The 22,500-nt window shown below is 45.7% G+C and overlaps 2 protein-coding genes across 3 annotated transcripts in view; one reads left to right on the plus strand and one right to left on the minus strand.

The window, feature by feature from the left end:
- LOC308160050 (uncharacterized protein) overlaps positions 1–14,522 on the plus strand; it is a 70,476-nt gene extending 55,954 nt beyond the window's left edge. The window contains exons 9-15 of one of the 2 annotated variants that reach the window (XM_080533907.1): positions 390–604; positions 6,067–6,172; positions 6,343–6,416; positions 6,843–6,938; positions 7,809–7,925; positions 12,498–12,595; positions 13,362–14,522. In XM_080533907.1, coding sequence (XP_080390033.1) covers positions 390–604; positions 6,067–6,172; positions 6,343–6,416; positions 6,843–6,938; positions 7,809–7,925; positions 12,498–12,595; positions 13,362–13,590 — 935 coding nt within the window. In that variant the 3' untranslated portion in view covers positions 13,591–14,522. The remainder of the gene's footprint in view (positions 1–389; positions 605–6,066; positions 6,173–6,342; positions 6,417–6,842; positions 6,939–7,808; positions 7,926–12,497; positions 12,596–13,361) is intronic. The other variant, XM_080533908.1, reaches the window with a different exon arrangement.
- A 936-nt stretch (positions 14,523–15,458) lies between these two features.
- On the minus strand, positions 15,459–21,428 carry LOC308160718 (fibrinogen-like protein 1; the record flags this gene model as incomplete). Its single annotated transcript, XM_080534660.1, has 7 exons — positions 15,459–15,690; positions 16,792–16,988; positions 18,168–18,256; positions 19,043–19,140; positions 20,051–20,210; positions 20,657–20,825; positions 21,363–21,428. 7 exons carry the CDS (start codon positions 21,426–21,428, stop codon positions 15,459–15,461), a joined length of 1,011 nt encoding a protein of 336 aa, XP_080390786.1.
- Positions 21,429–22,500: the final 1,072 nt, after the last annotated feature.

Raw genomic sequence — 22,500 nt, forward strand, 5'->3', positions numbered from 1 at the left:
TTCTCTTCCAAATATTTTTTTGGGGTGAATCATACAGTACAGTACGCAGAATTTCTGAGGAATTTCGGCAGCGAGGAATGTGAATGACTGTGGAATGGAACCCCAAAAATATTTTTCATTAGCGGTCGACAGGGTCGAGGCGTCTGCATACTGACATGTCATCTCTGGTAATTTCAGTTCGGAAGGAAAACCGTTATTGGATTTTAATGTTGGGCAACCGCAATAAGACTTATTATGACTAGAATTATGTGGGAGTGAGTCACGAAGCACAAAGTGATAGATTTTTTTCTTTCTCTCTCTCCCCATCCGTTTCTCCCCCTCCCCCCCTCTCTCTCCCTCTCCTCCTCCCCCTCTCCTCCCCCTCTCTCTCTCTCCCCCCCCCTCTCCAGTCTCGTCAACCCAGAGCTGCGGCCGGCTGCAGCAGGAGAAGGAGGAGGCGCGGGGCTTCCTGGAGGAGGCCCTGCGCAGGGTGCAGGAGCACCACCAGGGGGAGCTGTCCCGGCTGGAGGAGAGCCTGAGGGCCTTCTACCAGGCCGAGTGGGACAAGGTCCACCTCACCTACCAGGAGGAGGCCGACCGCTGCCGAGGTCTGATGGAGCAGCAGGTCAGTCGACGCCTGCATGGATACACTCAATTACCCTTGGCACTACGGCTGTTTACAGTACTACCTTTGCACATACCATATTTGTGTACATACTTCTTTTTGATACAGCCTATAATTTATACATCTCTATAGACCACAGAAAAACGGCAAAATAGCTTTATACTAGCTTATCCTGATGTGATTTTAAAAATGTAAGGATACTGGGTGGTAGAACACCAGTAACGTGCAGTGAGGTCATTGGCTGGGTAGGCAGTGAGCTAATATATTTTTTTTTAAAAATGCGATTAACGCAGCAGCCAGACTTCAATAGCGCATACTATAAAGGCAATCAATAGCCCTTGTATCTTTTGCCGCAAAACTCACTTCTTCAAGAAGTAGGCCTACTACCAGGATCCTCCCTCTTAAGCACCTATTGTATTGTTAGTTTGCTATTCTTCTCTATGCTATATTGCTATACTGTATTTTTTGTTTGCTATTCTTCATTTTGCCTTAAAAAAGCAGTACACTCCTACGTTAAATGCAATTATTGTAAGTTGCTTTGAATAAAAGCGTCGGCTAAATGACTGTAATGTAATGTAGGCTAATATACTATACTATAACGTCAATCACATAGCCCATATATACTATACTATCAAATAGCTGGTCAAAAATGTCAAATGTATTGTTATCTCATAACTACACACAGCGTAGCGCAACAGCCTGTATGGCATTGCCTACATTCACCTGCATCTCAACAGGATTTACAGCAGCACGCAAAACAGCTCAATGACAATATAAATTCACCTGCATCAACAACACAGGATTTACAGCATTTGAACCGGCACGCAATAGCCTACATTATCTTAAGCATATGTAACATGCGTAGGCAAATGTGCGGCTAATTTCTCATCCTTTTCTGCCATCAAATGTAAAAGTTCGACATAATTCCCACGATTGATGGAGCTACTGCTCTCGTCGTGCCCCCGAAATGCTCATTCTTGTTTAGCAAGGTAGCATGTTGCATCAATTAGGCTTTTCAAGATGTCCCTGTTCTCCTTTACCTTTGCGTTGTGTGCAGTAACATGCAGCCGGTGCTGCTCATCCAGGGCCATGTCTATGCGACTTTTGCCAAAGGTTTCCAAGGCCATCTGAGAGTGGATGTGGGCTGTGGATTTTTCATGCTTCTCTAAAGCTCTTCTTCACAGTAGCCCCCTTTCACCCACACACTGTCGCTAGACGAGAACAATAGGCAAAGAAATAAGAAATAAGAAATAAGGAAGCAGAATAGCTTGTTAGCCTGGCTACATCCACACAGCCAGTCCTTTTTTTTGTACCATTCCGTTTTGAAATGTTCGTACAATCTTCTGTCCCTTCCTTTGGGTTAATTGAGATAGGTCAGGTGTTGCCCTCCCATTTTCAATCACATTTCGTTTTTGCTCAAAACTGAAGGTTGAACATCTTTTTAACTGTTGGATATCCATGATGCCTATCGCAAGTTAGCTGGGGAAATTTAGAACTGCGAACAGCAGAGGAATGCCGCTACGGCAAGCCAAACAAGCCAAACGCAAACTGTCAATCATGCTGTCAGACAGTCAGAAGCAGCGTGGGACGGTGCCTCAACGTCCATCAATGAAGACAATGTGAGAACAGACTACGCATGCGCAAACCTACGAAACCGTTGGTCTATCACTTCGCATAGCACAGAAGCACAAGCACAGTCTGCCTCTCGCACACACAGGTGCCTCTCGCCAGCAATCAGCAATCAGCTAGCTTTGGGAGCAAACTCTCCTGGTGCCAGGGAATGCATTCTATTTTTAAAACAACACATTTTACATCATTTATTTTTATTTTAACAACATTTTAACACATTAAAGTTAAGAATAATTAGTAAAATAAATAAAACATATTATTTATTTTTTTAGATAAAAAAATATTTAAAAAAGACTGATATTCTTTTTCTTTCTTAAATGCCTGGGTGAGGCACTGCCTACCCTGCCTCACCTGACTGCACGCCACTGTAGAACACACATATCTAGGAAAAGTCATGAAAGGAGGGTCCTGAAATTTGATCGAGTGCAAAGATATAACATATAACTGTACATATTTACCTTAACTGTACATATCTACCTTAACTGTACATAGCTACCATAACTGTACATAGCTACCTTAACTGTACATAGCTACCTTAACTGTACATAGCTACCTTAACTGTACATAGCTATCTTAACTGTACATATCTACCTTAACTGTACATAGCTACCTTAACTGTACATAGCTACCTTAACTGTACATATCTACCTTAACTGTACATATCTTACTACTATCCATCTCCTGTATATACAGTGCCTTGCAAAAGTATTCACCCCCCTTGGCTTTTTACCTATTTTATTACATTACAACCTGTAATTTAAACATTTTTTTAATCAGAATTTTATTTGATGAATCTGCACAAAATAGTGTTAGTTTTAAATGAAATGAGAAATATATATATAAAAAAAGAATTTAAAAAAATAAAGAACTGAAAATTGGCATGTGCATATGTATTTACCCCCTTTGTTATGAAGCCCCTAAAAACTTCTGGTGCAACCAATTACCTCCAGAAGTCACATAATTAGTGAAATGAAGTCCACTTGTTTGCAATCTAAGTGTCACATGATCTGTCAGTATATACACACCTTCTCTGAAAGGCCCCAGAGGCTGCAACACCTAAGCTAGAGGCACCACCAACCAAACACTGCCATGAAGACCAAGGAACTCTCCAAACAAGTCCGAGACAAAGTTGTTGAGAAGTACAAGTCAGGGTTGGGTTATAAAAATGTGCTTTAGCAGTATGCTTGGGGTCGTTGTCCTGCTGGAGGGTGAACCTCCATCCTAGTCTCAAATCACTTACAGACTGGTACAGGTTTTGCTCAAGAATATCCCTGTATTAAGCACCATCCATCTTTCCCTCGACTCGGGCCAGTTTCCCAGTCCCTGTTGCTGAAAAACATGGATGGTGTTCTTGGGGTGATTGGATGTGTTGGGTGTGCGCCAGACATAGCGTTTTCCTTGATGGCCAAAAAGTTACATTTTAGTCTCATCTGACCAGAGCACCTTCCTCCATACATTTTGGGAGTCTCCAACATGCCTTTTTGCAAACTCAAAACGTGCCTTCTTATTTTTAGCTGAAAGTAATGGCTTTCTTCTGGCCACACTTCGATAAAGCCCAGCTCTATGGAGTGTACGGATAATTGTGGTCCTATGGACAGATAACTACAGTCTCTGCTGTGGAACTCTGCAGCTCCTCCAGGGTTACCTTTGGTCTCTGTGCTGCCTCTCTGATTAATGCCCCCCTTGCCCGGTCCGTGAGTTTTGGTGGGCGGCCCTCTCTTGGCAGGTTTGTTGTGGTGCCATGTTCTTTCCATTTGATTATGATGGATTTGATGGTGCTCCTGGGGATCATCAAAGATTTTGATTTTTTTTAGAACCCAACCCTGACTTGTACTTCTCAACAACTTTGTCTCAGACTTGTTTGGAGAGTTCCTTGGTCTTCATGGCAGTGTTTGGTTGGTGGTGCCTCTTGCTTAGGTGTTGCAGCCTCTGGGGCCTTTCAGAAAAGGTGTGTATATACTGACAGATCATGTGACACTTAGATTGCATACAAGTGGACTTCATTTCACTAATTATGTGACTTCTGAAGGTAATTGGTTGCACCATAAGTTTTTAGGGGCTTCATAACAAAGGGGGTGAATATAATGCATATATGAATATATGCACATGCCAATTTTCAGTTCTTTATTTTTTTAAATTCTTTTTTTATATATATATTTCTCATTTCATTTAAAAACGAACACTATTTTGTGCAGATTCATCAAATAAAATTCTGATTAAAAAATGTTTAAATTACAGGTTGTAATGTAATAAAATAGGTAAAAAGCCAAGGGGGGTGAATACTTTTGCAAGGCACTGTACCTCTAACTACCGTACTTGCCATACTGTACCTATCACTTATCACTACCATGTTTAATATCACTATTTGCACTTCTGGTTAGATGCTCAACTGCATTTCGTTGTCTGGTTCTTGTACTCGGCAATGGCAATAAAGTTGAATCTAATCTAATCTAATACTGGACATTAGGGGCTGTTTCCCTCCAGACACAGATTAAAGCCTAGACCAAGGCTGGACTAAATCACACTTTCAGTGAAAAAATCCTCCTTTGAAGATGCTTTTTTATTCAAAGGCGAGGGGGGTGGTCTATGTCTGGGTAGAAAACAGCCCCCTGATGTTTTGGACGGCCAGACAGTCAGTATGATCTCACTCAGCCGGTACTGCTCCGTAGTACAATTTCCTCGACTTTTATGACTCTCAGACTTTTCATATTAAACTGGGTTTATTGAAAAGGATTTTATAAGGCTTTATTTTTTCAGCACGGACACGGTCGACAAGAGCACAGACACAGTCAAAACATGTCTGCAGGGTTGAATAGGAAGCCGTTAGCGACTGACACACTACATATAACCTGCAGACACAGAGAGTGTTCTCTCCCTGGCTGTTTAGCTGAGGGGGGGGAGGGGGGGTTGGGGGTTGGTGTGATGTCAACGCTTATGACTCATATCCCATAATTCAGTGCCACTCTCTCACGCTCCATTGGCTCTCACACATGCGGAGAGGCAGCCCAAGGCGTCGTAAATGCACTGCAGAGAATTTACGACCGGTCCGTTGCCATGGCGATTATTCTCTGATGGCATCTCTGAGTACCAGAGCAGCCAAGGAAATGGATCTGGCAAATATTTGATTGCCTAATAACTCAATTACAGACGTGGAAGTGGAGATATTAAATACCAAGCGAATCAGTGATGCGAGTTCGTTCCTACGCCAAGCATAGAGAGTCTTCCTCTCCTTGTCTCCTCTCCTTCTGAATTCCGGCGTCCACCATCTTGCTTTCACCTGTCCTGTGTTTTTAAATGAGTATAGATCAGTGGAGGGGCGGCTGCTGGTGGAGGCAGAAATCGGAGGACGGGCTCATTGTAATGCATGGACCGGAATGAGGAATGGTATCAAACACGTGTGTCCTCATTCCATTCCATGCATTCAATTCAAATCGGGCTGTCCTCCGATGTCTACCTCCGCCAGCCTCCCTTGGTATAGATGGAGGGAAAAGCCCCCAAACCCCTACCCACAGCTTTTCACTGTCCTGGTGCCCCGTTTGGTGGAACGAGCTGCCTACTGCTGTCAGGACTGCAGAGTCACTACCTATCTTCCGCTGTAGATTGAAGACCTCCATCTCTTCAGGCTACATCTTAACTGTCCCTCCTAAAGACCTCTCTAAATAAAAACAATTTGAAGCATCTAGCATTGTGACTGCCAATGGCCCCTGGTCCTAACATAGATGACTTTTTGTTATGATGACTGATGGAGAGATGATTCACTTACTTAGTCAAATGTATCTGTTAAGTTTTGGATAAAGTCGTTTGCTAAATGCCGTAAATGTATTGGTTCCCAGGTGGAGGAACTGAAGACCAAACAGGAAGCTCTGAGGAAAGAACAGATAGTGAGTCAGAGCGAGCAGATGGAGACGCTTAAACAACAGTGCGACACCTCCATCCGAGGTGAGGACACACACACACACACACACACACACACACACACACCTCCCTTACATCCACTTGTTATCTTTAAGTGTATTTTCTGTAGCTGGTTTGTGAGAAATGGTACCATTCTCAATTGAGTTCCTAATTTGCTTCCCCACCGTTCATTTAGTGTGTTTGTTGTCTTCCAGAGCTCAGGACCACCCAGGAACAAGACATGGAGAACCTGGACAAAACGCTGAAGGAAACAGAGACCTCTCTCTCGGTAAGATTCTTTCATTCACTCTACATGGGGGTTACAGAGGCCGGCTAGCAATTGGAAGGTCGCTGGTTCGATCCCGCCTCATGAGGGAGGGGTTGCTGGCATCATATCTATGGTGCCTACCACTGCTGTTGTGCCCTTGAGCAAGGCACTTAATCCCTAACTGCTCCAGGGGGGCTGACCATGGCTGACCCTGTGCCTAGTGCAATAAATCCATTTTGTTGTGCAATGACAAAAAGGTTGAATCTAATCAATGCACATTGTTAGTACACAACGCAATAAACCATCGTTATTAATACAATACAATCACAACAGCAATGTCCAGGGGGGGAGGGGTGTGGCAGGGTTAGGGGAGATGGTTACGGGTAGGGAAGGTTGTATGCATGGGAGAACAGGCAGAGAACGATATCCTCCTCTCTTAAACCACAGGAGAAGATCCATGACCTGACGGTGGAGAAGGAGGCGCTGAGCGAGAAGCTGAGAGAGGAGGAGGAGAGGCGGAGGATACTGGCGGAGAAGAGCCAGGTAAGGGCGTTGTCGAAGTTGTTGTCTTGGAAACAAACACACACCCACAGACGCACACGCACGCACGCACACATGCACACACACACACCACACACACACACACATACATACACACACACACTGTCTTGGAACTCGCCACACCTCTATCTGTCAAACACTGCTACTGAGAACAGACTTCATGTCCTGGTGAGGAGAGGTGGTGTTAACTGTCAAAGTCGGACCTCCTGGCGTTTACAGTAAATGGACTGCTGCAGTGCAGTGAAGACTGTTTTGGGTGTTGGCTGCCCCCTGCTGGTCTGGAAGGGATGTTGTAGTGTCGGTTGCGGTGGTAGTGGTGGTGGTGGGTTTCTTGGAGAGCAGCGGTGTGGGGAAGAGGAAACTCTGTGTCATGGTGGTGTGAAATAACAGATCGTGAGGGAAGGGCTAGGATAGTATACTAGTATACTCATTCTCTCCCCCTCCCTCCCTCTCTCTCTCCCCCCATCCCTCCCTCTCTCTCTCCCCATCCCTCCTCTCTCTCCTCCCATCCCTCCCTCTCCCTCCCACCCCTCCTCTCTCTCCCCCATCCACCCCTCCCTCTCTCTCTCCCCCCATCTCTCCCTCTCTCTCTCTCTCCCCCCCTCCTCTCTCTCTCACCCACCCCTCCCTCTCCCCCCCACCCCTCCTCTCTCTCTCCCCGTCCCTCTCTCTCTCCCCGTCCCTCTCTCTTTCCCCCCACCCTCCCTTCCTCCCTCCTTCCCCCCATCCCTCCCTCCCTCTCCCCCCATCCCTCCTCCCTCTCTCCCCCACCCCTCCCTCTCTCCCCCACCCCTCCCTCTCTCTCCCCCCCCAATCCCCCCCTCCCTCTCTCTCCCGCCTCCCTCCCTCCAGAAGGACTCCCACACCCTGTACCTGGAGCAGGAGCTGGAGAGTCTGAAGGTGGTGCTGGAGATCAAGACCCAGCAGCTGCACCAGCAGGACAAGAAGCTCATGCAGATGGACAAGCTGGTGAGAGAGAGACACACACACACACACACACACACACAGAGAGACACACACACACACACACATACAGAGACACACACACACACACACACACACACACACAGAGACACACACACACACACACAGAGACACACACACACACACACACACATACAGAGAGACACACACACACACACACACACACACACAGAGAGACACACACACACACACACACACACACACACAGAGACACACACACACACATACAGAGACACACACACACACACACACACACACATACAGAGAGACACACACACACACACACGGACAGACACACACACACACACACACACACACACACTGAGAGACACACACAGATACACACACAGATACACACACACACACGGTGAGACACACACACACACAGATACACACACACACACAGAGACACACACACACAAAGACACACAAACACAGAGAGACACACACACACACACACACACACAGAGAGAGACACACACACACGCACACACACACACACACACACACACACACAGAGAGACACACAAACACAGAGACACACACACACACACACACACACAGAGACACACACACACACACACACACACAGAGACACACACACACACACACACAGACACACACACACACACACACACACACACACACACAGCTGTGCACCTGTTTATGGCTGATTAGTCTTCAGAAGATATTGCACACACACACGCACACATCCACGCCAAACGCCTTGAGCTTAACCCCTGTGTTTGTTTATTATAAGGGTGTGACCACTTATATCACCACATCCAAGAAAAACACACACATACACACGTATACACACACACACACATATACACACACACACACACACACGTTCCTACAAGCCTACGAGTGGCGGGCTGGAGGAGCTCAAGCTCATGATGGATTGTCTCAGGCATTTGGCGAGGAAACAAAAATGCATAAAAACACCGTGACTGGATAAGGTTGAGGCTGAGGCTGAGCCAGCGGGCTCTCAAACACACACACACACACACACACACACACACACACATTGGAACTGAACTGAACTGAACTTCACTGATCACCAGTGAGGAATTTAGAAGTCACAGACTTACAAAACACACACACAGCCACGCACACGTAAACGCACACACACACACAGACCCACGCGCACACAGACCCAGGCGCACACAGACCCAGGCGCGTGCCCGTGAACACACACTGAACTGAACTTCACTGATCACCAGTAGTGCAGCAGATTAAATCAATATTTCATAAGAATCGTTCACTTGGTGATACAAGCACCACATTTGGCACAAATGATGTCCAGGATGTACTTTCTAAGAAAAGTACGGTTTCCAGCTGAAAATCCAAGATGGCTGCCACTTTTCAAGATGGCCGCCTCATCAGATGCAAAATAACGTTTTTTGGAGTAGAACTTGAATGAACAGAAATGGGTTAATGGTCCAAACATCAAAATGAATGTATCCTTACTGGAACTCAATTGTGTCAATTGGCGTCTTTGGAGCAAACTCATCCTCAGGTTTTCCATGAATTTCAGCTTGGAAAGTTTGTGGTCCACAAGACTCACTGGGAGTTCTCAGGCTTACCCATTGACCAAGCTCACGAGCAGGCCAATGCAGTTGTTAAAGGTGATGGTGGTGCCATTGGCCTTACAGAGGATCCATCTGCACTGAGGCGGTGGATGGTGTCTGGACCAGAAGTTAGCCAGTTAGTCAACCAGTATGAGTTGGCATCTCAAGTCAAAGAAGCAAACAAAGATGTCAGGCATCATGAGCAGACCAGTCAGTCTCAGAAGTCCTTCACTGACAAGGTCCAAAAGTTGTTTGATGTGATGAAGGATCTGGGCAATCCTTTCCAGGAAGAGTCCAAAGATCTGCTCACATTGGACACAAAAACCATCGCACATCCCAGTGCTGCTGAGCTTGTAAGAACTCACTTTGAGAAAGGTCAAGCTGCCTTCAGAGACTTTTTCAATCGTCTGGGGGATGAGGGTTCCTTCTATAAGCCCATTAAAAAGAACAAAGCCGACTTCTTTCGCCAAGAGGCAGCTGCAGCTTCCAGTGACATGAAGAAGCAGGTACTCAAAGATGACTGTCGTCTGTTCTCGCAGCTTTTTATATCGTGCCAATCACGAGAGTGTGACCTGCTTGAGTTCTTTAAGCATGAGAATCAACCTTTCCCTGCTGCACTGAGTGACACAGGGAAACTCCACTCTGGCCAGAAGTCTCAGCTTTCAAAAATTCTGGAAGCTACCATTTCTCCTCCTGACAAACAACCAGAATGTGATGCCATTATCATTGATGGTTCCTCTCTTGTGCATTCATTGTCTCCTACGACATCAAAGACCTTTGAGGAATATGCTGTACAGGATGTAGTTCCAAAAATCCAGACCTACTCATCAAAGTATGACCGAACAGATATCATTTTTGATGTCTACTGGACTTCAAGCCTGAAGGCTGAAACTAGGTCAAACAGAGGTATGGGAGGTCGACGAAGAGTGACAGACAAAAACAAACTGCCACCCAACTGGAAAAGCTTCCTGCGAGACTGAGCTCTTCATGTTCCTAGCCGACAAGATAGTGACCCTGTGTCTCAACAATGTCATAGTTGTGACCAAAGGGGAGCAGGCTCTATCAAACAAGCCCATCAGCCTTGAAGGCTTAAGTCCATGTAACCATGAGGAAGCTGACTCCAGAATCTTCATACATACTCGTCATGCAGCCAAGCAACAGATGAAGTCTGTGTTGATCAAGGCATGCGACACAGATATTCTTGTTGTTGCAGTCAATGTTTTTGCGACTCTTCAGGATGCAGGCTTAGTAAGGCTTTGGGTAGAATTTGGCCAAGGTCAGTCCATTAAGTGGTTGCCTATCCATGACATGGTGCTTTCTCTTGGCCCAGAGAAATCCAGTGGCATGCTGTTCTTTCACGCCTTCACTGGCTGTGATGTTGTGTCAGCTTTTCGTGGCAAAGGCAAAAAAACGGCATGGCAAGCATGGGAGGTTTGCCCTGAAGTGAGCCCTGTCTTCAAAAAGCTCAGTCAGTACCCACCTATCATAGAGGATGCAGACCTCAACATCCTTGAGAAGTTTGTCATCACCATGTATGACAAGCAGAGCACTACAGGCAAGGTTGATGAGGCAAGACTAGAATTATTTGCGCGGAAGCAAAGGTCTTATGATGCCATTCCACCGACAAGCGCATCCCTCGTTCAGCATGTGAAACGGTCTGCCTTCCAAGCTGCCTGCATATGGGGCCAGGCAACAGTGTGCAAAATGCAAATTGAAAGCCCTGCCAACTGGGACTGGAAAAAAGATGGTGAGGTCTGGCAAGTGGTCTGGACAACCCTTCCACCGATTGTTCAGACGTGTGAGCAGTTGACGAAATGCGGCTGCAAGACTGAATGCAGAGGACGATGCAAATGTTATCGATTCGGCCTGAAGTGTACCCAGTTGTGTGCCTGTGAATGTGAGGACTAAAAGAAGAAACAGCCATGATTGCCAGCCATGTTTTGCTCAGAATTGTACAATGCAGCCTATGCTTGGACATGTTTTCTGTGTTTCCGCTAACTACAGTATAAATGAAAAAAATAATATAATAATAATAATAATAATAATAATACAAAATACAACAACAACAAATTGGGGGGGAGACAAAGACAGCCTCTACGTGGCCTTCCCTACAAGTAGCTTACAGGTCCAATAGCCAAAAGTGAAACTAATGTCTTTAATGCATCTTTTAGGAAATTGCTCAATCATTCTGGTTATTTTGTGTCCTTTTTGAAATGATAAAATAAAATAAATTTGTAGCACTGCTTAAATGCAATATGCGTATTTTGCGTATCGGAAACAACACCAAGAGAGTGTTTTTAGTTTAATTCCCATTTTATCACCATAATATTCAATAATTTTGATATTCTAAATGCAGAATTGGATTTCTCACACTCAAAAACATATATTTCAATGTATAGGCCATCAAAATAGGATTATTCAGTCAAAAACGCTGTTTGAATCCATTTCGAATGGCGGCCATCTTGAAAAATGGTGGCCATTTTGTTTTATCAAGTGGAAACCGTACTTTTCTGAGAGAGTAGGTCCCAAAGCACTTGTGTGCCAAATTTGGTGCTTGTATCACCAAGCGAACGATTATTTCATTAATCTGCTGCACTACAGTGTGGAATTTAGAAGTCATAGGCTTACAAAACACTCATACACACACACGCACACACACACACACACACACACACACACACAGAAACTGATGGTGCCAGGTAAACACTGTTTCCACACACACTCCTCCAGGCAGCAGAATGTACCAGGCGGTTGTTAGAATGTCCCAACACATATTTCTAACCCTGAATATGAATCTTCACACCGTGGTGAAACAGCGTGAACTAGACCAGAGTTATTCCAGGGGACAGGGTGTGAATATGGCCTTTAATCTGTTTAGCTGCAACGTTTGCAGGAAAAGTGCTATACAAATAAAAAGTTGTTATTATTATGATTATTATGATTATTATGATGATTATTATGATTGTGATTATGATGTATCCAGGTGGAGACCAACGTGAAGCTGGAGGAGTGCCTCAACAAAGTCCAGCAGGAGAACGAGGATTACAGGGCCCGCATGGACAAACACCAAGCACTCTCCAAGTACGTGTGTGTGTGCGTGTGTGTGTCCGCGTGGGTCTGTGCGTGGGCGTATGTGCGCCTGTGTGTGTGTGCGTTTATGCGTGCGTGGATATGTGTGTGTGTGTGTGTGTGTGTGGATGTGTGTGTGTGTGTGTGTGTGTGTGTGTGTGACTCATCTCTCATCAGACGTCTTGCTATCCCCCATCTGCTCCTCCAGCAGGGTTTGGAGAACACTCACCCTCCCAGAATCTAGCCTGTGGTGATAGACAGTCCTGGTGGCTGTGAAACTGTATCTATGAGTGTGTATCTATGAGTGTGTATCTATGAGTGTGTTATCTGTGAGTGTGTTATCTGTGAGTGTGTATCTATGAGTGTGTATCTATGAGTGCGTATCTGTGAGTGTGTATCTATGAGTGTGTATCTATGAGTGTGTATCCATGAGTGTGTATCTATGAGTGTGTTATCTGTGAGTGTGTTATCTGTGAGTGTGTATCTATGAGTGTGTAGCTGTCTCTCACCTCCTCCTCTCTCACCTCCTCCTCTCTCACCACCTCCTCCTTCTCCTCCCCCTCCTCCTCCTCCTCCTCCTCTCTCACCTCCTCCTCCTCTCTCACCTCCTCCTCCTCCCCCTCCTCCTCCTCCTCCCCCTCCTCCTCCTCCTCCACCTCCTCCCCCTCCTCCTCCACCTCCTCCTCTCTCACCTCCTCCTCTCTCACCTCCTCCTCCTCCTCTCTCACCTCCTCCTCCTCCCCCCCCTCCTCCTCCTCCTCTCCGTCGCCCCCTGCAGGCAGCTGTCCAGCGAGCAGGTGATGCTCCAGCAGACTCTGCAGAAGGAGTCCAAGGCCAACAAGCGTCTGTCCATGGAGAACGAGGAGCTCCAGTGGAAGCTGCACAACGGCGACCTGGCCAGCCCCCGCCGCCTGTCCCCCACCTCCCCCTTCCCCTCCTCGCCGCGGAGCTCCACCCCCTTCCCCCCCACCGCCAGCGCCACCTCCACCTCCCTCGCGCCCAGATAGCCTTCGCTCTGACATTCGGGCGCGGGAGTGGGAGTGGGACGCGCGCGCGTGTGCACGTGTGCGGCGCCTCGAGGAGAGAGAAAAAAAGCCCTTCCCAAGGTAACGGACGGACGGACTTCTTTCGTCGTGGCGGTTTTTCCCACGCCGCGTACGTACGACGACTTGTACATTTTGAACGAACTCATTACAAAAACTCTTTTTTTTTTGGGTTTCTCTCTCTCTCTCTCTCTCTCTCTCTCCAAAAACAAAGACAATGTTGCACAGATGCACTTACTTTAAGCGTGGGACTGGCTAACCCCTCGCTCGATTCTCCCGCCCGGCTTCTCTCACCCTTGTCTCTCCTCGGAGGAGAGAAGCGCCAGGCGTCGCCTCAGGGTCTGTACATAGCGTCTCTCACCTCGTTTTTTTTTACTAAAGACTCCTTTTTTTGTCGTTTTTATTTGTTTTTGTTTTTTTCTCGTGCATCGTGTTCCACCGTACCCCAAGAGTTGGGGCGTGTGAAATCTGAAAGTCTTCGTTTGTTTGAGCTGTCCTTTTTCCTGTGCCAGCTGCTTCATGATGAGCGATCTCATTAAAAAAAAAAGGGTGGGTGTCCCTGTTTTGGTTAGGTGTGGATTATTTTTTTTGTTGAAGTTCAGGACGTCTTTTTGAAGAGCGGAGATCAATCAAACAAACTGCTTTTTGTGTGAATCGTGTGATCTGCCCATATATGGGCATGGATATCCTGAGTTGGAACTCAATCATAATACTGTTAATCTTCAAACCCTTACATGTCTACCTTAATGGAACTGTGGAATGTATCTACCCCCTGTTGTTTATGAAATCTGTTGTTTACTGAATCCAAATATCCATTGGTTGTGTCCCAACTTACCCAGAATGCCTCAGCTAACCATATTTTTGTTTTATTTTGAACATAAATAAACACGATTAAAAAATCACATCCGCCACCCTCCTGTGGTCGCATAGGGGTGGGGGGGGGGGGTGGGGGGGTGTCTTGGCCATTGTCACATTGAAGGCGGCAAAGTAGTATAGTACCGGTATACACAATGTCTGACTATTGACGATTATAGTGTGTGTGGGTGGGCGTGAGTGTGTAATGTGTGTGCATGCATTTGTGTGTGCGTGCGTGCGTGTGTGTGTGTGTGTGTGTGTGTGTGTGTGCGTGTGCGAGCCAGCAGTCATGCATGATCTTGTTGTTGAGCTGCAGCTGTGCAGAGAGGATTCCTCCTCTGAGGTCACATGACAGATCCCTCATGTAGCGTCACTGAGCTCACAGCCTTGTCACAGCCCTACTGCACTTTACATGGAGATACCCTGCCATGCTACTGCTGGCTGGTATCTGCCAGTCTGACTGGGTACTAGAACATTCTAAATGCTCAATCAAACTAGCTAAACCATTCACAATGCCTCGTTTGGCCATTTAACTTCCTTATTGCTTTGTAATCCCATTTAGATTTTTTATTTTTGTCTAGACTATGTTAGACCTGTCAATCAGACACAGTGGGACTGTGAGAATAGTAAGGGAATTTAATTGCAGCATGGATACTTTTTATTGACTTTCAGGGCTGTTTTGGGATTTGAGATCACAATCAAAATGTCATACTTTTCCATAATAGATATCTGCTTCAAATATTAAGTTCCCAAAATGATGACACCAATAAAAGCCAGAGTAACAGTAATGATAATGTTTAAAAAAGTTTAAGACAGTTTTTTTTTTAAAGAAATAAGTTAAAGCAGAAAGTCAGATTGATATTGATACCACTTCCATAAAAACAAAACATAAAGAAATAGCTCGGTTTTATTGATCGCCTTGGTTACAGTGAGGTTGTGATTGGTTGTTCTGAGACATGACACAGCATCCTCTCGGCCTATCCGGTTTTAGTGGGAGCTCCATCATGTTGACCCTGTTGACCCTGTTTATGAACGTCAGGCTGTTTACCAGGATGGACGTCAGGATGGATGTCGGAGGCTCGGATCATCATGACGACAGATTTCAGTGAATACCACCAGCCGTGCCAGGTGTACCACACCACCCCGTCATCAGTCATGACTTGTGACGGCCCGTTGTGGTAGTGGCCGTTCAGGTTGCCGGACTCACACCTGGTGGAGAGATTGAGAATTACACGTCATTACAAGTCAGAGATCAGCAGGTGGCTGAGAGGTTAGAGAGGCCGACTAGCAATCGGAAGGACGCTGGTTCGATCCCCGCCTCAGGAGGGAGATGCATTTGAGTTGGTGACTGGAGGGTTGCTGGCATTATATCTAAGGTGCCTATCACTGCTGTTGTGCCCTTGAGCAAGGCACTTAACCCCTAATTGCTCCAAGGGTGCTGATGGCTGACCTTGTGCCTAGAGCAAAAAAAACATTTCGTTGTACTCTGTGTAATGACAGGTTGAATCTTGTAAAAAAATAAAATAAAGATCAATCTAATCATTAATCATTTAGGAGAGTGTAACTGTTTATGATCTCCTACGTGAGTTATCACGTATCGTCTAGCTAGACAATTTATTCTGTTTCTAGAACCATCGACTACTATATGGTATGTTTTATATGGTGTGTTCACACTTTTGATTGTATGACTAAGTGAGCTGGATAGTTTATATTATTTATTATTAACTCTAGTGAGCTGGATAGTTTATATTATTTCTTGTCTAAATTATTCTCCTCAATTGATTATGCTTCTCTCCTTTGTGCAACTTTTGAATTTGTAATGCGAGAATTCTGCTTTGAATATTGAACGACCATGTGAAGCCTAGATAGTGTATATCTTTATAGTCAATTCGTTTGTGATTGCACAACCCAATGGTCAGCGCACACTACGCTACCACTACTTTGGACCTTTGGTTTCCAACATAACACCAGAGACAGGTAAGCATGCAGAGGTGTACGGCAGTATTTCTGAAGGATAGATTCTTGGGACTATCCTAACTGTAACCCTCAACATTAACCCTAACCTTAACCCTTAACAATAACCCTAACCCTTAACAATAACCCTAACCCTTAACAATAACCCTAACCCTTAACAATAACCCTAACCCTTAACCGAATAGGGTGACGTCAGTGTTGGGCCGTTCAATTATCCCACAAAGAATTGACCATTTCTATAGAGGTGAACATCATAATACGTATATTTGGTGCCATGGCTAAGATGTCGATGAGACTCTCCTGTACGCGTCTCCATGGTAACCAGATCGCTTTTACCTGCTAAACCACCAGCCAGACCGGTCGTGGCGGACGCACTGGGCGTCGTTGTTGGGGTGGTCGAAGGTGCTGAACTTGACGGCACGGAGGGGACCCTCCTGTGGGCTGTTCCACTGGTCACCAGGAGGGTGGTGGGTGTCAGGGAGAGCGTCCCCCGCGTCGCCGGTGTACTCACCCAGGTGGAGCTGGTACTGGTCCTGTGGGTGGGGCGGGGGGAGAGAGGAAGAGCAGGATTCAAACCTGCCCTGGGAGGGGGTTTGCGATCTGGACATTTCAATGTACATTTCACTTGAATATGGCATGCACTGCCCCATGGCAGGGGGCCTCACAAACAAGCCCCCCGCCTCTCATTGACTCTGGGACTTCCACTCCCCCAACCCCTCTGTCTCACACACACACACACAACTTATTATTATTATTATTATTATTATTATTAACTGACAACAGTGTAATTTATATTAGTTTTACATTACATTTACTCTAATTTACAGCCTACCTAATTATTGTTCTATTGCCATTTTTTGCCATTGTCTTTTTAAACTATTTCTGCTTATATATTGTTTTTTATGTACTACGCACCAACCTCACCCAGTCCATTTCCTGTATGTGCAAATATACTTGCGCTGCGTTCATAAATTCACTCAGAGTGTCGGAGCGCACACTGGGTTCAACGTCATAAAGGGACCAAGTCATTTGATTGGACAAGAGGCATTCCATGAATGCTGATCTGATTCCAGAGCGATTTTTACGAACGCAGCCTTAGCAATAAAAAAAAATCTGATTCTGAATAGCCTATAGGGGAGGAGGGGTGTGCAGACAGACTTGTTCTGGCTCAGCAGTAGCACACTGCGATGTTCCACAGTGAGTTGAATCAGGTGTGTTGGAGCTGAGCTAGAACAAACGCCTGCACACTGCACTACCCCAGTGTGAGAGAGAGAGAGCGAGAGAGAGAGCAAGCAATCGATCATACCTGCGATGTGATACTACCCATAACCCACTGCAACCCAGTCATTTTCCTAAGCCCTGCTGAGCCGTAGATTTCTACAAACTGCCGAACATGCGTGAATTATGAAGTCAACAACGATTGATTGTCCTTGCACTACAGCGCTTGTATAAAGGAGTAGATGACAAGGTTTGGTTTGTCACAGTACCTCTACTGAAGGTCATTCCTAACTTGCCTTGGGTCAGCATGAATACGTGAGAACAAAGTGATAAGTCAACAAAGGACACAGGGTACAGGTGGTGGGGGGTTAAAAAGACAGACGTCCTTGCTCTCCAAGTCATATCAATCTGACGCGTAGACAAAATAACACAGTCTGGTGTCATGGGACAAAGAAGAAACAGGTCAATGGGTTCCATTTAGGCAGTAAACGTACCCTTTCATCGCCTACTCTGAAGTTGTCGTACTTAGCGAAGCGTTGTTTTCCTTCAAAGTCCTCCATGTTGATCCGCAGGTCGTAGTTTCCTATGGAATAGAGAAGATGGTCATTAAGAGCCAGAATGGCTAATCTAATGCATCATCAAGATGGCCACACTGGGTGTAAGTGGATGTTTGAGGTGGGTTAGCGTTAGGGTTAGAGATTGCAACACTACATTTGCACATACCTTATTTCTGCCCATTTGTACATACCTCTTTTTTGATATAGCCTCTAATTTATACATCTGCATACACCTGTACATAGCTACCTTAACTGTACATATCTACCGTAACTGTACATAGCTACCTTAACTGTACATATCTACCATAACTGTACATAGCTACCTTAACTGTACATATCTACCATAACTGTACCTAGCTACCATAACTGTACATAGTTACCATAACTGTACATAGCTACCTTAACTGTACATATCTACCATAACTGTACATAGCTACCTTAACTGTACATATCTACCTTAACTGTACATAGCTTACTGCTATCCATCCCTTGTATATACCTCTATCTACCGTACTTGCCACACTGTACCTATCACTACCATGTTTAATATCACTGGTACTTGTACTCCGCAATGACAATAAAGTTGAATCTAATCTATTATGTAAATAAACTAATATAAATTGGAAAAACTCAAGGCCCTTATGGGATACTTGTTGTCAGGTTACATGGTAAGGAAAACCTCCTGGGTGTGTATGTGCATAGATGAACCCCTGTCTGTCTACCTTGGGAGGTGAGGTGGTGTGTATAGATGAACCCCTGTCTGTCTACCTTGGGAGGTGAGGTGCTGTGTATAGATGAACCTGTCTGTCTACCTTGGGAGGTGAGGTGGTGGAGGGGGTCGTTGCCTAGCCAGAAGTCTCCATCGGGGGACTGGATGTCCCCGAAGCCGTGCTTGTACTCCACCCATCCCCTAGAGGGCGACAGACACACAGACAAAAAGGTGCTGTGAAGATAGCTGAAGTCAATACAGTACATCCAGGTTCACTGTTTGAAAGTGTTGAGTCAGTTTTCCAGCAAGTATACTTTGAAACCAACCATTGGAGTAAATCATCATCTAATAATACACACGCATGGATGTCTCACAGTCTTACACAAACACTATTTATTTTAATAAAACATTATTTCATCTCACAACTTCTTCATCTAAGAATGACTGTATCCAGGCTCATCTCAAATGTAAATGTGTTTCACAGTGTGTACTGATTTGTTAAATTCTCCAGATAGCATCAATACTCTTTACATTCCACTGTGTGTGTTCGAGTGGAGGCTGGGGGAGGTAGAAATCGGAGGATGTGTGTTTGAGACTATTCCTGATTCCATTCCGTGCTTTACAATGAGCCTGTCCTCTGATTTCTACCTCCCCAGATTAAATTAGATTCAACTTTATTGTCATTGCAGAGTACACGTACCAGACAACTAAATGCAGTTTAGTATCTAACCAGAAGTGCAAATAGTGATATAAAACATGACAGTGATAGTTATAGGTACAGTATAGCAAGTATGGTAGTTAGACGTATATACAGGTATGAGCTATGTACTGTACAGTTAAGGTAGGTATGTGTACAGTATGGTATGTACAGATGTATAAATAGAGGCTATAACAAAAAAGCTATGTGCAATATGCAAAAATATGGTATTGTAAACAGCAATAGGGTGCAAAGGGTAATTGAGTAAAAGGTAATTGAGTAAAGGGTAATTGAGTGATTGAGCAAAGGGTAATTGAGTGTTCACATTGACCATGATGATATGTTTATACCACCACACAGCACTGTTACAAAACAAACCGAACTATACTCCTGTCATCCCTGTCTCCCACCCACCTGTCGAAGTTCTCCTTGCCGTCTCTCCTCCTCTGGAACACGGTCCAGCCTCCCCCGTCGCTCATGTCACAGAACACCATGAAGGAGGTGGGAGAGCTGCCGGGCCGGATCACATACAGGCCGCTGGCTGCGTTCCCGTCGGCGAGCACATCGGAGCAGTCTGCAGATACGCCGCCAGGGGGCAGTGAAGGAGCACAACCAGCGTTCAGAGACACTTTACATTTATTTAAATAGATTTTTCAGTCAAATCTGACCATGGCAATTGTTGTTGAACTGGTTATTTCTAACAACGTGCTTCTGCCATGACCCACCACTCTTTTTCAATTACATTTATAATGATCAATTACATTTTTCAATTACATTCAATTATATCTCTGCATCTTTTCCTTTTCTTTTTTTTAAGATATCATTTTATTTAAATATAGGGTTAGATATAGGGTTATTCCACCTATTTACTGTCTAATATCTATACTACACCTTGGGTATAAGTTTACTTCCTGAATATGGAGCATGCAACAATTAAAATGTTCATTCCATGAGGTAAATTCTACTTAGTACTATTCTATCTATCTATCTATCTATGTTTTGTATTTCTATGCAGGTAACCTCTGTAGTGGTCCCCAGCCTGGAGGTGTGTGAGGGGGATCTGAGGCAGCCTCTGGGCCTGGCTGTGTTGGAGCTCCTGGATGTAGCGCTGCTGGTCCTGGACCTCCTTCTCCAGCTTATGGATCACCTCCTGCAGATGCACCACCAGCTCCCCGCAGGGCACCGGGACCTGGAGGGAGAGACACAGACGCTGTTCAACCAAGGCTGGTATCCAGGAGTCTTCGGGGTGAGGTAAAACTGATTTTTCTTACAATTTGTTGCAAACTTGTGAGTGAACGAACACACTCACACACACACACACACACACACACACACATACAATGCACCAACACTTCAAGCCAGTTATATTCATGAACTGTCCTGAATATCAAATCAAATCAAGTTTTATTTGTATAGCGCATTTCTCACAAAATGTGATCCAATGCGCTTCACATGATGACAGAACAAGCAGGCAAAGGTAAAAAACCTGAACACTTCATCCAGGAAAATTCCCTTGCAGCCCTCTACTCATAGCGACTACTACCAGTTTGCCTACCGGCGCACAGCAGCGGCCCCCAAACCCCCCCCCCCCCCCCCCCCCCCCGGGGGGCCCCCAGCCACCCCACACACCCGACCCACCCCACCACCAGCATATATATAACAGAATATTGGTTTTAAATTATTCGTTCATCGTCATCAGCTGTGATAAAAACAAAAAAAAGCTTACCGACAGACATTCCACGAGGAACAGAAGTCCTACAGCGGCTACCTTCGACCCTCCGGCTGTCCCCATGGTGACTGAGTGATGTTGAACATGCAGCGTCAGGTCTGTTCACTCTACCCCCCTCCCTCGATCCTCCACTACCCCCCTCCCTCAATCCTCCACTACCCCCCTCCCTCGATCCTCCACTACCCCCCTCCCTCGATCCTCCACTACCCCCCTCCCTCGATCCACCACTACCCCCCTCCCTCGATCCTCCACTACCCCCCTCCCTCGATCCTCCACTACCCCCCTCCCTCGATCCTCCACTACCCCCCTCCCTCGATCCTCCACTACCCCCCTCCCTCGATCCTCCACTACCCCCCTCCCTCGATCCACCACAGAGGAAGAGACACCCTCTTCTAACCCTAACACCTACTTTAATAAAACGATCGGTTCGTTCCCAGAATAGATGCCGAATCGCATCTATCTTGCTAATAGTTATGGTTATGGAATTGAGAATAGGGTCACCTGATGAGCCTTGATCTGTGGCAATTGCTATCTCCAGTTGGTCTTCTTTGGTCTGGTTGTTGACCTTGTCAGACCTGGTTGTGTCTAGTGGGTTGTTGATAAAGGAGGGGGGGTTCTTTTGTAGTGTCTCGCTCTAGCCTCCTTTCTCAGATTGGTTCTGTCTTTTAGTTGGACTGCTTACTGTTATTGTAAGATTGTCCTTCAATTCAACTGCTGTGTGTGTCTGTGTGTGTGTGTGTGTGTGTGTGTGTGTGTGCGTGTGTGTGTGTGTGTGTGTGTGTGTGTGTGCCTGCGTGCTTGCGTGCGTGCGTGCGTGCGCGTGTGTTCATTCTACAATGGATCGTTGTCAGAGAGAAGAGAAGATAGGGATTGACAGCAGCGGTACTTCTCTCTCTCCCCATCTTCCTCTCTCTCCATCTTCCTCTCTCCCCATCTTCCTCTCTCAGCATCTTCCTCTCTCTCCATCTTCCTCTCTCCCCATCGTCCTCTCTCTCTCTTTACTGTATCAATGGCCTTTTCTCAGTTGTTAGAAACACGATTCCTCCCGTCCTTCACTCACATTCTACTCAAAACTTGTCGGAGGAGAATATCTAGGTTCTTTCCCTTGCTTAGATATTCTCCTCAATCAAGGAAA

This window comes from Nansenia antarctica (genome assembly GCF_963989245.1).
Source record: "Nansenia antarctica genome assembly, chromosome: 6".
NCBI classification, from domain to species: Eukaryota; Metazoa; Chordata; class Actinopteri; order Argentiniformes; family Microstomatidae; genus Nansenia; species Nansenia antarctica.